Source organism: Ooceraea biroi, chromosome 6 (assembly GCF_003672135.1).
Source record: "Ooceraea biroi isolate clonal line C1 chromosome 6, Obir_v5.4, whole genome shotgun sequence".
Taxonomy (NCBI): Eukaryota; Metazoa; Arthropoda; class Insecta; order Hymenoptera; family Formicidae; genus Ooceraea; species Ooceraea biroi.
The window spans coordinates 6,513,451-6,529,633 of NC_039511.1; the positions used below are offsets into that span (position 1 = coordinate 6,513,451).

General features: G+C 44.8%; 3 protein-coding genes across 3 annotated transcripts; all 3 read left to right on the forward strand.

The window, feature by feature from the left end:
• The first annotated feature begins 503 nt into the window (after positions 1 to 503).
• LOC113562096 lies at positions 504 to 2,594 on the forward strand. The gene has a single exon (XM_026970375.1). The coding sequence runs from the start codon at positions 581 to 583 to the stop codon at positions 1,223 to 1,225; it is 645 nt and encodes a 214-aa protein (XP_026826176.1). The 5' UTR covers positions 504 to 580; the 3' UTR covers positions 1,226 to 2,594.
• Positions 1,639 to 5,352, forward strand: LOC113562126. The gene is made up of 4 exons (XM_026970452.1): positions 1,639 to 2,371; positions 2,470 to 2,773; positions 2,844 to 3,466; positions 3,716 to 5,352. Exons 1-4 carry the CDS (start codon positions 1,639 to 1,641, stop codon positions 5,350 to 5,352), a joined length of 3,297 nt encoding a protein of 1,098 aa, XP_026826253.1.
• A 6,920-nt stretch (positions 5,353 to 12,272) lies between these two features.
• Positions 12,273 to 13,475, forward strand: LOC105286639. The gene has a single exon (XM_011351720.2). It carries the CDS (start codon positions 12,273 to 12,275, stop codon positions 13,473 to 13,475), a length of 1,203 nt encoding a protein of 400 aa, XP_011350022.2.
• The last annotated feature ends 2,708 nt before the right edge of the window (positions 13,476 to 16,183 follow it).

The following is a 16,183-nucleotide window of genomic DNA, read 5'->3' on the forward strand; positions in this document are numbered from 1 at the left end:
GGCACGTGAGCGATGTAAGAGAAACCCCCATTGTGCGCAACGTGCGATGTAACAGTTAGCATTTTGTCAACGAACCGATGTCGCGGTTCGCACGTGCGCGACGTAACTGATACCCTCTTCGCTGTACACGTGTTCGCGGTGATAAGACGCGAGCGCCGACGTCCGGCTGCTATGAAATCGGATTAGTGGATGTTAAAGTATGATTAAAGATGACACGTTCGCGGCGAAAAATGCATGCGGAGAATATTCTACAACGCGAGCGCCGACGTCCGGCTGCTACGAAAAATGCGCTGATTGCGCAATTCGACGTCTCAGGTCCAAGTGGACTGCTATGGGTTAGGCTCGTAAGTGTGCGCGAAGAGGAGGGAAGGGAGGGGTGGGGGTTAAACGTATATTTAAAGAGAAGAGCGAATGTTACAAACAGTAGTTGTTCAGTGGAACGAGCACGATTAGATCTGAAGAGAAGAAGCTAGAAGGAACAATATGGAGCAAGAGATACATGGAGCAGAATTGCGATACAGCAGGGAGGAAGCGAAGCTAGTAAGTATATTTAGCAATTGATATAATAAGCAACGGTGTGATGTCTAATATACCTATAATATTTCTCCGCAGTGCTAATTCTACACCGGCCGTCACTTCCGAAGTGCGTGATACTGCAGCATCGCAATCACAACACCGACGACGATGCGTTCGTATCCTAGGAAGAAGGTACGCGCTGACAACGACGGAACACAAGTATTTGGAAGTTGGCATAAACGTGGGATATGGTCCGAGTCACATGGAGATTGCTGTGGGAGACAAACGTGGGAATGAATTGATCCTCGGAATGGCAACCTGGAAAGGTCTCGTGGAACATCAGCATTTAATCCAGGAGTATTTTTCCAAAACTGATAAACGACCCGTAGATCCCATATATATCGGGCCGCTAACTGTAGAATTTATTACGTTTAACGATACGAAGTGTGTTCGGTTCGAAGCAACAAACGTGCGATCAATAATGATGGCATCGACACTAACAACTCTGTTTAATCTCGATAAATGTATCGATTACATGTACAATTGGTTAGTGAGCTGCACCGACCATGTAGATGACAAGTACGAACAGTTCTGTAAGATCGCACGTTGCGTAGATAATCCTAATGACATAACCGTTGCCATACAAAACAGCGAATATTTCAATGACAAGGAACTTATCAATTGTGAGTTATTGGCATTAGCCTTTTAAAATACGTTGTTAATATGTAACAAATATATGCAATAAAAAAACATTTACTCCTAAACGTTGTAGTGCACTTTTCTACAGTCCTCAGTTATTCGCATAGGTTATATAAGTATCATAGAAGGTATCAAAACCACGCGATCACATTTTTGTGTAGCCTCATGAAATAGTAGGTATATCATCACATTGAGACACGTGCAACTTAAGCTGCAAAATATGCGAGCACATTCGATATAGCCTCGCAAGATATTTTAGATGCGGTAAGGAAAATTTTTCAACACGTGTGCATTAGAGTGAGACAAAAGATATAGGGTGGTAAATCATATAATAGGGAACTATATGCAATAGCATATCAGTATACGTGTCAGAAGTGCCGCATGTTACATTGGTCACGTTGAAGGAGTGGAAAGGCGAAAAAAATGGAGAACCTCACTCAATTAGAACAGAACATTGTGGCACAATCATTGCGTGTATCAAACTTGGGTGAATATTTCGCATGGACACAACAGTGTGATGACCTTATCGAGCAATTGGAAGAACGCAGTCGCGACGCCAAGCAGCCGCGACTCTCTATCGGAAACAAACAGTCCTTAGTAGCTCGAATCGCGCGGCTTGAGGGACTGAAGAAGCGATTAGAAAAACGCTTTATCCATATTGGTGGCGAGTATGCAGGGTGGAATAACGGTGTCGAAGAACTCTCTTGGCGAGAGATAGAGACCGCGTTCGAGAGCCGCATTTTAACCGGTGCTGTGATAAATTCCGGCTATATCGAACCACGGCGATTTCTGGAAGACGCTAGTATCATAGTGCTCGATTACGTGCAAAAGGTAATAAATGAACATGACAGTGTGAAATTGAATACCGTGTTCAATGGCGAGTTTGTGGCGGGTGAGAAGACTGCCAATAAAAGTATCAATACGCGAAACCGAGCACTCTTTCGTACGTCCAATCTGAAAGAGTGGTTTGCACGATACGTTATCGAGCCCACCTTGGCGTCTCTTGAAGAATTCCAGGAACGCGACAGTGGATGGGCGTTGTCGCGTATACTGGACTTGACGGTTAACGTTAACAAATATAACCCTATGCACGCGGGATGTCACGTCAAATTGCCGAAGAAAATTATGGCGAAGAAAGCAGTGGTAAACGTGCAAAGTAACGATGTCGCATGTTTTGCATGGTCAGTGGCTGCCGCTCTGTACCCGGCAAAAAGACACGTAGAGCGGCAATCATCGTACCCCATTATACCACAGTACTCAATCTCCAAGGCATAGAATTTCCTATGACATTGAAGCAAGTCAACAAGTTTGAAGAGCTCAACAATGTCTCAATCAACATATACTATATGAATGAATGTCGGAAACAAAAAAATGAAAAAGAAGTATCATTAAGTATCGTTTCACTGCGTCTCACCGATGATAAGAAGGCCCGGCACATCAATCTACTGTACGTGCCACAAGATAATGGCTTGGGACACTTTACGTGGATCAAGAACCTGTCTCGGCTAGTTGGCATCCAACTTAGCAGCAATAAACGAAAAAAATATATTTGCGATCGGTAAGTACGTTGTATTATAATAAAATACGCTGTCTTTGACCAGAAGTAATAGATCTCTTCATTCATGCAGGTGTCTGCACTACTTCTCCTCCAGCGGGAGATTGAAGGCCCACTCCGTAGATTGCACAAAACTAAACGATTGTGTCATTGTTTTACCGAAAGAGGACGACAAGTGGCTGCGTTTCGACAACCACAGCAGGAAAGAGCGGATGCCGTTCGTCGTATACGCCAACTTGGAGTGTGCATTGGAGAAGAGAGGAGCGGAAAAATTCGGCACATACCCATATCACCATCACAAGGCATATAGTGCTGCGTACTACGTGCGGTGTTCATACGACAACTCATTATCCGCGTATCGATATCGTCGCGGCACCGACTGCATTTCGTGGTTTGTCGAAGAATTGAGGGCTTTAGCATTTCGCGTAAAAGCAATTCTAACCGCTAATGTGCCCATGGAAAATCTAACGAGAGAACAGGAAGTAGCATACCATAGCGCGACGCACTGTCATATCTGCGAAGAGCCATTCGCGCAAGACGAGACGCGAGTACGCGATCATTGCCATCTGACCGGTCGGTACAGAGGTCCTGCGCATTCAAATTGTAATCTAAATTATAAAGAGTCCTATACTATTCCGATAGTATTTCACAATTTATCCGGTTACGATTCACATTTTATAATCAAAGAATTGGCTAGTAATTTCAAGGGCACAATTGCGCTACTACCGATTACAAAAGAAAAGTACATTTCGTTTACCAAAAATGTTAACGAGGCAGATGCAGTATTTCGGAACCACGTAAAATTGCGCTTTATTGATTCGTTACGATTTCTGAGTAGTAGTCTGGATAAATTGGCATCGTTTCTCAGCAAAGACAAACTCAAAATTTTACGATCAGAATTCTTTAATTTATCAATCGAGGATTTCGACCTATTGACATGAAAAGGCGTCTTCCCGTACAAGTACGTGGATTGCGCCGAAAAGTTGCAAGATACCCGCTTACCACTGCGAGAATCATTCTACAGTTCCTTAACGGGTGACACGATATCCGAGAGCGATTACGCGCACGCTGAGAACATCTGGCAGCAGTTCGCCATTCAAACGTTAGGCGAATACAGCGACTTGTATTTGAAAACCGACGTGTTATTATTGGCCGACAGTTTTGAAAATTTTCGCGACAGTTGTATCACGAGTTATGGTCTCGATGCGGCATATTACTATACGCTACCGGACTTCACGTGGGACGCGATGCTCAAGCATACGCGTATAAATTTCGAACTGCTCACCGATATCGATATGGTTATGTTCATAGAACGCGGCATACGCGGCAGCCTAAGTCAGTGTTCAAACAGGTACGCCCGTGCCAACAATAAATACATGGAGTCGTACGATCCATCGAAACCATCGTCGTACTTGACGTACTTTGACATTAATAATTTATACGGTTGGGCAATGTCTCAACCTCTGCCCTATGCAGATTTTCAATGGGTCGACGACGTCTCGGACTTCGACGTGAACGCTATCGCTCCTGATTCGTCCACCGGTTACATTCTTGAGGTCGATCTCGAATATCCACAGCATCTGCACGATGCGCACACTGACCTACCATTCTGTTTGACGCGCGATAAGCCGCCGGGCAAGCGCCAGAACAAGTTGCTCGCAACGTTAAATGATAAGGAACGTTACGTGATACACTATCGCAACCTGCAGCAGTGTATGCGTCACGGTCTGCGGATAATAAAAATTCATCGCGTATTACAATTCGCGCAATCCGCATGGCTTCGTAGGTACATTGAACTCAATACACAATTTCGAATGCGCGCGACCAACGATTTCGAAAAAAATTTGTACAAATTGATAAACAACGCGGTATTTGGAAAAACTATGGAAAATGTACGCAATCATATGGATGTAAAGCTTGTAACAAAATGGAACGGAAGGTACGGTGCGGAGGCACTGATCGCTAAACCAAATTTCCATAGCCGGAGCGTCTTTTCGGAAAACCTGGTCGCGATTGAACTGCGCAAACTCCAGGTGAAATTCAACAAACCAATCTACGTGGGTATGTGCATACTCGACATATACAAGACGTGTTTGTACGAATTTCATCACGAGTATATGGTACCTCTTTATCGCGAAAAATGCAAGATCATGTACACGGATATGGATAGTTTAATTTACCATATCGAGTGCGACGACGTGTACGAGCAAATGAAACATGATGTTGCGAGATTCGATACGAGCGATTACGAGGTCGATAATGCGTATGGAATGCCACTCGCAAATAAAAAGGTACCCGGTTTGATGAAGGACGAAAACAACGGCACGATAATGACAGAGTTCGTCGGGCTTAGAGCGAAGATGTACGCTGTGAGAGTGGCCGGTAGGAAAGACACCAAAAAAGCGAAAGGTGTCAAGAGTAATGTCGTATCGAAAGCGATAACATTTGAAGACTACACGCGGTGTCTGAAAGATTATACGGAAGTGACGCGACGCCAATCATGCATAAGATCAAAATTGCATGAGGTGTACACTGTGTCAGAGCCGAAAATCGCTCTAAGTCCGTACGACGATAAGCGTTAGGGTATAGCCGGTTCTAACGACACGTTACCATGGGGACATTATCGGATACCATTGTAAATAGGAAATACAGGTTTTGTAATGTTCATATGATATTGTATATATTTTTTGTCATAGATATTCCACTACAATACAAAATATATTTCTAAACTACATTATCCTTGTGTATCCATGAATTGTGCGAATCATCGAATCCCAGCCATTTCACGTAAACCTCGGCACCTTTCCTGCGTAACACCTTTTCCACGAGATATATGTCCGGATTAGCAACGCGATGCAATTCGTCTTCGTAGAATCCTCCGGCGATTGGCTCGCCGCGCGAATCCTCGATGAGATAGGTCACAGAATTAGTCGTCTGCACCTTGATGATTCTGAATACCTCGATCGTCCAGTGTGGCGTGTAGCCCTTGTCGAAGACCGTCTTGTACTTGCTGACGCGTACCGGGTCACCTACTGTGAATCGCGCCGGGGCTGCAATCTTTACGTTGCTGTACACCGTGGCCAAGAGTTTATCCGCGATCTTGGCCGTTACATCGATGGGTCGCATACCGATCGTCCGATGTTTTCGCGTGTTGTACTTTGCGACGAGCTGCTGTAGTTCGTCGATCCATCTATAGTTTCCATTGAGCGTAAACATTTTCCACATGTCGTTCCCCAGTGAACAGGAAATGTGCAAGATGCCTGCAAAAAGATAGGGAGATGACGATCAAAAATTGTGCAAAATGTCCCATGCCGTGATGCAGATCGTGACGGTGTTCTTTCCTCTGATTGGTCGGCTGTCATGTGACATGCGTCATGTTAATACCGCGTTATTCAAATGTGGTATTTATCTGAAGGTGAAATGAGAACGTTATGTCAATTGCCCATTATAGAAAAAGGTCAAGTTAAATTAATTGCGGAATCATTATTAATGTAAACGCAAGAGAACAAATAAAATACATGTAATAGGAGAGGTTAAAATAAAGAAAGCAATATATATATATACAGTTATTTATCCGATTATATATACTTACAGTCACTGTAAGTATATATAATAAACTGTTATTGAATATTATTAAATATTATGAAATATTATGAAATATTATACAACAAACTATTACAAATATCACAAATTGCACAGATAAAACTAAAACATTGGGTACTACAGTACTACAAACACGCTTACATGCTTTGTAGTACTGTAGTACCCAATGTTTTAGTTTGTTGTATAATATTTCATAATATTTCATAATATTTAATAATATTCAATAACAGTTTATTATATATACTTACAGTGACTGTAAGTATATATAATCGGATAAATAACTGTATATATATATATTGCTTTCTTTATTTTAACCTCTCCTATTACATGTATTTTATTTGTTCTCTTGCGTTTACATTAATAATGATTCCGCAATTAATTTAACTTGACCTTTTTCTATAATGGGCAATTGACATAACGTTCTCATTTCACCTTCAGATAAATACCACATTTGAATAACGCGGTATTAACATGGCGCATGTCACATGACAGCCGACCAATCAGAGGAAAGAACACCGTCACGATCTGCATCACGGCATGGGACATTTTGCACAATTTTTGATCGTCATCTCCCTATCTTTTTGCAGGCATCTTGCACATTTCCTGTTCACTGGGTCTTTAGCGTACGATTGAACCGTTCCACGACCGAGGCTTTCATGGGTGAATACGTAGGATAGTGATTGATATCATGTTTCATCAGGAGCCGCTGCACGTCAGCATTGTAGAATTCCTTTCCTCTGTCAGTATGCAAATTGTTTGGACACCTTCCATCCTTTCGAAGTAGCTTTGCAAACGCATCGGCTGTCTCGCTCCCTCATTTACTCTTGAGCGGTACGGCCTATGCATACTTGCTCAACACGTCTATAATTGTGAGTATATAATTGTAGCCTTTGTTGAAACGTGAGTACGGGCGCATCTCCACTATGTCAGCTTGCCACAGGTCATCGTATCCGCGGACTATGACGTGTCTTCGTGGAAAAGTTCTTCTCGCCGGAGCATGCAGTTCCTCGACGAGTCGCCGTTTCTCGGAACTGACAATCTTTTTACGTCCATCGGATTTTCGCGATCGCATGTTTTGGCGATACAATCAACGACTGTTAGGCGTGTAGTTATATGTCTCAAACTGTTTGTAAACGTTCGACGCCTTTCCAAGAGCCGTTCTTGCCCCGTTCGTCGCCGTTCCAGACCCTTTCTTGAGCCGTTCTTGCCACGTTCGTCGCTGTTCCAGTCCCGTTCGTCGCCGTTCTAGACCCGTTCTTAAGTCGTTCGTGAGCCGTTCGACACTGTTCGTTGGCCGTTCGTTGCCGTTCTATTAGTCGTTTCTGATGCAGCAGTAGTCGATAGCAGTAGTCGAAGCTCCTTTATCGCAGCCCATAACGCTTGCGTGTCCTTCTCGAACGCAATACTCAGCTTCCTCTCAAATTCTACATGCTGATTCCACGACATTTTAACGTACTGTTCCACGTATAGTTTGTTGACAGCGTCGGTATTAGCCTCGGGCTGCGCTACACGACGAATTTTGCGCGACTGTGCGTCAAAATCAACAACGTGGCGACACAATGCGTTTGCACGTACGTAGTTTCTCACTACTCCACTGAACTGATAATACGGATTGTTCATCGGTGCCTCCCTTCGTTCAAGTAATACACCAAACTTGTTGATTGGCATGTTGGTACACACGATCGACTGATTCGTTTCATTGATGTACCATTTAATTTATAATGAGACCTGCCTCGCGAAGTTCTTCGATAATCGACAGAATCTCATTATCGTGGTTGTTATTTCCCGCTTGGCGCGAAGCTTCGAGCAATCGCAGACGATCCACCAGTTCGTTGGGATCGTTCCAGTGCACGTAATCGATCACATTGTCGTTTAGTGTCACAGCGCGAGTTAATCCTCTTCCAGATCGCTTCTTAGGTACGATTGGCAGTAACGGTGCGATTACGCGGTTGTACTTGTAACCCTTGTTGCTCTTTACTTGACCATGCGCGATGTGTTTGCGTCTATGCGCATTCGTCGTCAGCAGCATGCTCTTGTACGCATGCAAATCATTAACTGTGTACACGACTTTGTTAGGACATTTCATGAAGATCAGTTCGTAAAGACCGGGTGTACCGATGTATCGCACGCCGTCGACAAATATGTTATCACGGGTCTCCACGTCGAAATGTTTATTACCGAACATCATTCCATCCTGACCGAGATAAACGCCGTACACGTTATCTATGCCGCTCTCTCGATCACCGCTCAGGACAGGGCTTACGTATTGTTGTCCTAGCGGACCTAGCTGACTGTGCAGCATCTCTCGACCCTCCGGTGTTTGCAGTGTGTGATGAACGGAAATTCGTAGCGATTCGTTCGTGGTTTCGAAATCTTCATTGGAAGAGATTTTGATCGCAGACCGTTCAAACGGTTGCGGCGCTACTTTCATCGGGGTAGAGGTTGTCATGTTGAATGGAACTCGTTTTCGCTTGGGCGGTGACGTTCTCGGTGATGCGTCCAACGCGAGTTTCCTCTTATTATTATGTACCACATTAATCTCACTCTGCGGGGATAATGTTTCACTCTCTGTGTCTTCGGTATTGCTCATCGGTTCATCTTTCTGTATGAGCGGGCTGGATGTATCGTCCGTGGTATTATCGACAAGCTTCTGCAGAGGTTCGATGATCGGTCTAAAATGTCTCTCCAACGCGGCATCTTCCACCATCTTGCCAGTCTTTAGAACGCGATGCTTCTTGCGGATCGAATCACTGGTTTTCGCAATTTCCTTCACCATCCTCTCGCGCGCTTGAATATCTGTATCGGCAGTGAACGTCGCCATGTCGTAACGGGGTTCGGACGGTTCATCGAACACGTATTAACGGTGACTAACTACTTTATGGTATCGCAAACTCATTAAATCCGTTTCTATACCGCCCATTAGTGATCGCGCTGTCCTTGTCTATCACTACGAAACCGTATTTGCGTTGCCAACAACTGCGGCACAATGCGCAAAAATCATCGTACAACATGTCGGTATTCACGTGATGGTTGTACACGTGTTTCAAGTTGGTACCATCCTGTTTAAACAAGATCAGCAGGTTCGCGTTGTCGCGTATAAGATGCTTGGGTATCTTTGCATACGTCTGACAGAGATAGAAACAGTCGACGTTCGAGTATAGCCCCATCGCAAAGTATTCTCTCACCGTATCCTGCTTATCGCACGCCACGTCATCAAAGACGAAGATTGAGTTTGGACGCGCCTCGCTCGGTGGAATGACGTCACTGTTATTAGAAAACGTGAAATAGCCAATTTCTTCAATCGGCGACAATACATTTTCCAAGTACTGATATTTGGGCTGTTGCAACGATTTCGAGTACACGTACATGTTCTCGAAACGTACACCGTGCGGACTTTCCAACAGACTTATCAGCACGTTGGTCTTGCCACAATTCGAGGGCCCACAAACAATCGCGCGTATCGTGTGTGGCAACAGTTTTCCATTTCTGCGTACCTCCTTCTCCGATAGCACCCGCGTTCTATCGTCCAAATTTGTGACGCGTATCGTCAACGGTTGTCGCACGAATCGCATATTTGCACTTGCTAGGAAGAGGGGAGTCGAACGACTATTTATAGGTTGGCGGAATCGCGAAAGCCAGTACCACAATGTTTTTCACACTGTCATGTCCTTCCGATATTCGCGACTTAACCGCTGAACAGTTACAATTTATGCCGAAGATCGTTCTGTTGCGAGCGTGTGGGAACTACATCGACTGCGTGTGAAACAAGCTTCCGGACCATATAAAGGCGGATTCGGAGGTGCAGACTTATCGCCGCTGTTACGAACATTACAATCAACCGTGGCAGCAAACGCACATCGACGGTCCGGCACCGTTGATCAGGGATTGTTACGCATGCCAAAAACGGTAGTGAGAGGTGGAGGTTTGCTGAATCGTGCGATAAACGCGCTTCCCTTCGAACTGCATATTCCGGGCTATTAGTTTTGTGGTCCTGGAACTCGTGTGGAAGAACGTCTAGCTAGAGGTGATCGAGGTATCAATCCCTTGGACGCGGCGTGTCGCGAGCACGATATAGCGTACCTACGTAGCAACGATCTTGACAACAGACACGCGGCGGATAAGATACTCGCCGAAAGGGCACGAGAACGCATTTTCGCGAGGGATTCGACTCTGAGAGAGAGAGCTGCCGCTACAACAGTTTGGGCAGCTATGAAAGCCAAGACCAAATTGGGCATGAGTATGAAGACGAAGAAAAAGATGACTATCAGAAGAGTACCGAAGAAACGAGTGCTTCCGATAGCGAGACGCGGTGGTGTCCTGCCATTGCTGCCGTTGCTGGGAGTAATCGGATCGTTGGCTGCGGGGGCAGCGGGAGTCGCGAAAGCGGTGAATGACAACAAGGCCGCGCAGCGTCAGCTCGATGAAATGCGCCGTCACAATCGCGCTATGGAAGGTCAGGGACTTTATCTCGTTCCGTACAAGCGTGGAAAGGGTATCTCGAAAAAGAAGGATGGTGGAAAAAAAAACGTCAAAAAGACGATAAAAACGCCTACGGGTATAACCACCAATATACAATTGGAACACTTGGCTAATCGTATGCGCATACCGTTCTTCAGAGGTGTATTTATGCGTAATGCCCTACCGATGGACGGAGTTGGTCGAAACGAGAGCGGTATTGTGAATTTGGATGACGCGGAAGGCCCAGGCACGCATGGGTAGCGTATGCGAAGCGAGGAGATCGCGTTATATATTTTGACAGTTTTGGGAATCTTCGACCACCGAGGGACTTGGTGCGCTATCTCGGACATAACGCGGTGAAAATTGAGTACAATCGTACCGCGTATCAAACGTACGATCAGAGCATTTGCGGACAATTGTGCCTGATATTTCTCCAGACGGTTGGCAAAACATTTTAAACCATAACATTCCGCGATCGGCGCTCAGTATTCGCTTGAACATGTCGTTGACGCTTACGCTAACCGGGAAGAGTAGCACCCTCGCGGTAAATTACTTTCCCGCGATTGATTTGAGCGATGATGGGTACGAGCTCGGACTTATGGATTTTGAAACGTATTACACGATACCGAACGTGAATTCCTTGAATAATAAATTTTACTTTGGTAAAGACGACAAGGAAATTACTATACCCGAGGGATCGTACGAACTACACGCCATAGATGAGTATCTGAAGCGTGCGATTGAACGACACGTAGCTGGTTCCGGCGATAATGCCAAAAACGTCGATGATGAGGCGTATCCGATAGTGTTTCGTGCTAATCACAATACGATGCAGAGCGAAATCAAGTGTGCCTATCGAATAAACTTTAAAAAACCGAACAACATTGGATCGCTGCTGGGATTCTCGTCGAATCGGATATTGCAACCGCGAAAATGACACGAATCGGACGTACCAGTCAATATTATGAACGTGAACATTATTCGCATAGAGTGTAACGTGACCGCCAGTGCGTACAGCAACGATACGCGTGTGCACACGATACATGAATTTTCGCCGCGCGTGCCACCAGGATATAAGATATCGGAAACACCTGCGCAGATCATTTACTTGCCGATCATCGCACGGTGCATTACGGATCTGACGTTACGTGTTGCGGATCAAGACGGGCGATTACTTGATTTTCGCGGTGAGGAGATTACCGTCAGATTACACGTACGACGACGACAACGATAGTGTGTGTAGTGTAAGATGAGATGCTCGTTCTGAACGAAACGGAGCACGTGCGTGATACTGTTGTAAGAACTGCGATGACATTCGATAAACAAAAGCTGCCGAACATTGACGTTTTCAAATCTAATACGAAGAAGCTCAATGCATCAAACGTTGAATTTTTGAAATCTTTGGGCTTCAGAGTACGAAGTACCTAATCGCGGGGAAAAAATGATTGACATTTTGAATATCGGAGGTGAGCAAGTCTTCGACGATCGCATCGTCAAGATTGAGACTCATACGTATAATCCGTACGCCAACACGCTGTCTGGACACAGCGATGAGATACGAATACCCATACAGCAGCAAGATTTGTATACCTTACCGTGTCAGAGCTTTCTGTACGTCGAGGGCAAACTAACGACAAACAGAGCCATTGAGGGCTCTAATGTAGTATTGGGGAATAATTGCGTGGCGTTCATGTTCGATGAGATACGCTACGAACTTGACGGAGTGGAAATTGATCGCAACAAAAATGTTGAAATGACTTCGACACTCAAAAACTATACGTTGTTAACACTCGACAGAGGCGTGACCCAGGGTAATGTCGGTTGGGATACATATATTGACAATGTGAACGGAAACTTTAATTTTTGCGTACCGCTCTCTATGTTACTGGGATTTTGCGAGGATTACAAACGCGTGGTGATCAACGCTCGTCATGAGCTGATTCTAATACGATCGCGCAACGACAACAATAGTCTACTGGGCGATCCCGCACTGGAGTCAAAGATTGAGCTGCTCAAGATACAGTGGCGAATGCCGCATGTGTTACTGAATGAAGTCAATAAGCTATCGATGTTACGAGCCTTGGAGAGCGGACGATATCTGAGCATGACATTTCGATCGTGGGATCTGTATGAGTTTCCTCTACTACAGAGCACCACCAAGCACTCGTGGACTGTCAAGGCCGCGAGTCAGCTGGAGAAACCGCGATACGTGATCTTTGCATTGCAAACTGGGCGTAAAAATGTAATGTCCCAGGATGTTGCTACATTCGACGACTGCAAATTAACCAACGTGAAATTGCATCTAAACTCGGAATATTATCCATACAACGACCTGAATTTGGATTTTGAGAAGAACAAATACGCCATCCTTTACGACATGTATTCACGTTTTCGTAGGGCGTATTATGGATGCGACTGCGCCGAGGCATATTTGACCACTACCAACTTTCTTCTTCGCGGTCCTTTCGTGGTTATCGATTGTTCGCGACAGAACGAGTCGATCAAGAGCGCTACCGTAGATGTACGATTGGAGTGTGACTGCAAAGAGAATATACCTGTGAATACTACCGCCTACTGCTTCATAATGCACGATCGTGTGGTCGAATACGGTCCATTGACCAACGTTGTGCGCAGAATTGTGTAAAATTGCATCGTCAGCAGATATCTCTTTATAACTACGGACCGTTGCGAGTGTGCTACCCGAGTGATGCGTATATAAGATGGAGAGCGCGACCGATCGGGCAAACGCGACGATGTTCCTGTTGTTGCCGGAGCATAGAGGGATTTTCGGTTTGACGAGCGAGCAGTTGCAGTACGTTCCGAAGATCATTCTCCTGGAACGATACGGCGATTACGTGGAAGGGTTATGGAACAGGTTACCTGAACACCTGAGACTCGATCCCGACGGAGGTGCGACGGTACCGCAAGTGCTACACGCACTACAACCAGCCCGGGCAGCGTACATACATAGACAGACCACCGCCGCGGATCATAGAATGTCCCACGTGTCGAGCGATCGAGGCGCGAGCGTCGCGCGGAGCGACGTGTGACAAGGGCACGCAGACGTAGACGCGTGACCGTTGACCCCGCTGTTCCGACGCGTGAAAAAAATTTGGATTTTGAGAGGAACAAATACGTCATCCTTTACGACATGTAAAATTGCATCGTCAGCAGATATCTCTCTCTTTATAACTACGGACCGTAGCGAATGTGAGTGATTAGTCCAGGGAAACTCGTCATGTCCGTACCGACGTTCGTGGACCTGCAGGGCTTCATCGTCGGCAGACACTTCGTCGTGAAGGAGTTTGCCGCTCTCAGAGAGGGATGTGTTCTCTCGCACTATATCTTTGGACCCTACGAATCGTGGTACGATCTCTTAAAATCTGAGAGATCGCAAGTTTCCTGGTTAACGGCGAACCATCACGGACTATCATGGGACGTTGGAACGATTCCGTACCGATGGGCTAGGCGTCTGATCACGAAGGCGGTGGTGGGCGCGGCGAAACAAGAGAATGATGAAATAGTACCCCTCGTGTATGTCAAGGGACACGAGAAGCGCGAATGGCTGCACGATTTACTTCAAGACGATGCGCGAGATGACGTATTCATCGAGACTTTGGATGTGGACTACGAAGATATCGCTCCTTTACATAAATTAGATATAGTAAATACATTTCGATGTGGTTACCATGTGAAACATTGCACCTTACAAAATGTATTCAAACTCTACAATTGGTGGTCGAACCGCCTGAAATAAACTGCATTCATTATTACAACTTGTGTCTGCGTTTTTATTCTATTCTATTCTCCCCTTCTTACGGAACTCTCCATGCCATCATCGCACACGTCACGGTTTTCGTTGCGGATATTGATATATGAGAATATCAATTTAATCGCGGGGAACATGCTTTATCTTTGCTGACTATGGTTTTCATCATGCTGATAACCCTATCCAAGTCTCTTTATGGGCCTTCATCGCGTCCACTTAATGTTAGTTTCATTCAGTACAGTTTGAATTCGTCGAGGTTCTGGTGTAGTCAGTGCAGGTCTTGTATAACGATGTCTCGCGACCAGCGGCCTAGGAAGTGGAGGCACTACTTGAGTTGTTTTTGCCACTGGCATGCGGATAACGTATCCGCAAGAAGCGGTAAGTACTGTATAACATTGACACGAATTCATATTCGTTAACACACACACACACACACACACACACACACACACACACACACAGACAATACTTGACACTCGCATACACACACAATACTTGACACTCGCATCTCTGTACTCCACTTTTTATCACATCTTAATTTGTGTTCTGCACCTTTGTTTTAGTACCTACTGGTGGGTATTAATGAACTGGTAGAGAATGGTCGCCGCGAGCTGCGGCTTCTTTTCCCCGAGACGGTAGATTTTTTATCATCGATTAATAACATCTCCTGTTAGCATCATATAATGTATTTGTTTATTTCTTTTCAGACCGTCTATAGGCAGGATATAGAGATCGACGGATTTATAAATCTTGATAAGCTGAACTTCGTGCGATTCTACCGCCGCCAGATGCGGCAGAGATCGAGATTACTTTGAAGAGAGATGGACAGCTACATGGGGGCAAGATATTTTTCATCTACGCCGCTTGTTTAATGAGGAGCCATTAGAGGAGGAGGAAATTTGGTAGCAACATGTAGGGTTGTCACCATTTTGTGCGTTACTCATATATTGTTTCTAAATGTTTACATTTACAAACAATTAAAGATATGTGATATTAATAAAAAACAAGATTTCGATAAAATGGATACCTTAATCTTATTTTTCCTCTCAGAACCTGTCACAAGAGAAAAATTAATAAATTAATTTTTACCTTTCTGATTATAACGAAAATGTATTTCGAAATTGTTTTTCACATGTGTGAGAACATTATATTTTATCAAATGTGATAATTAATTATTTTAATTTTTATTTAAAAAAATTCATATTATAATATAAGATATTAATATGATATAATATAAAAAAATGATTTACCTATGCCTGGGATCGAACCTGGGTCGGGCCTGCCGTATGACCACTCGCTCAATCACCTGAACCACACACAGGTTCTTGTTTTTATACTAAATTTAGTTTATACCGTTTATTGGACGTAACATCGCGGGGCCAAGATATTTTTCATTTACGGCGCTTGTTTAATGAGGAGCCATTAGAGGAAGAGGAAATGTGGTAACAACATGTAGGGTTGCCACCATTGTGTGCGTTACTTTATCACCGCGAAACACGTCGCGACGTATACAGCGAAGAGGGTATCGGTTACGTCGCGCACGTGGATGCCTCTCCCCGCCCGCGGGCCGGGTCAGCGGAAGT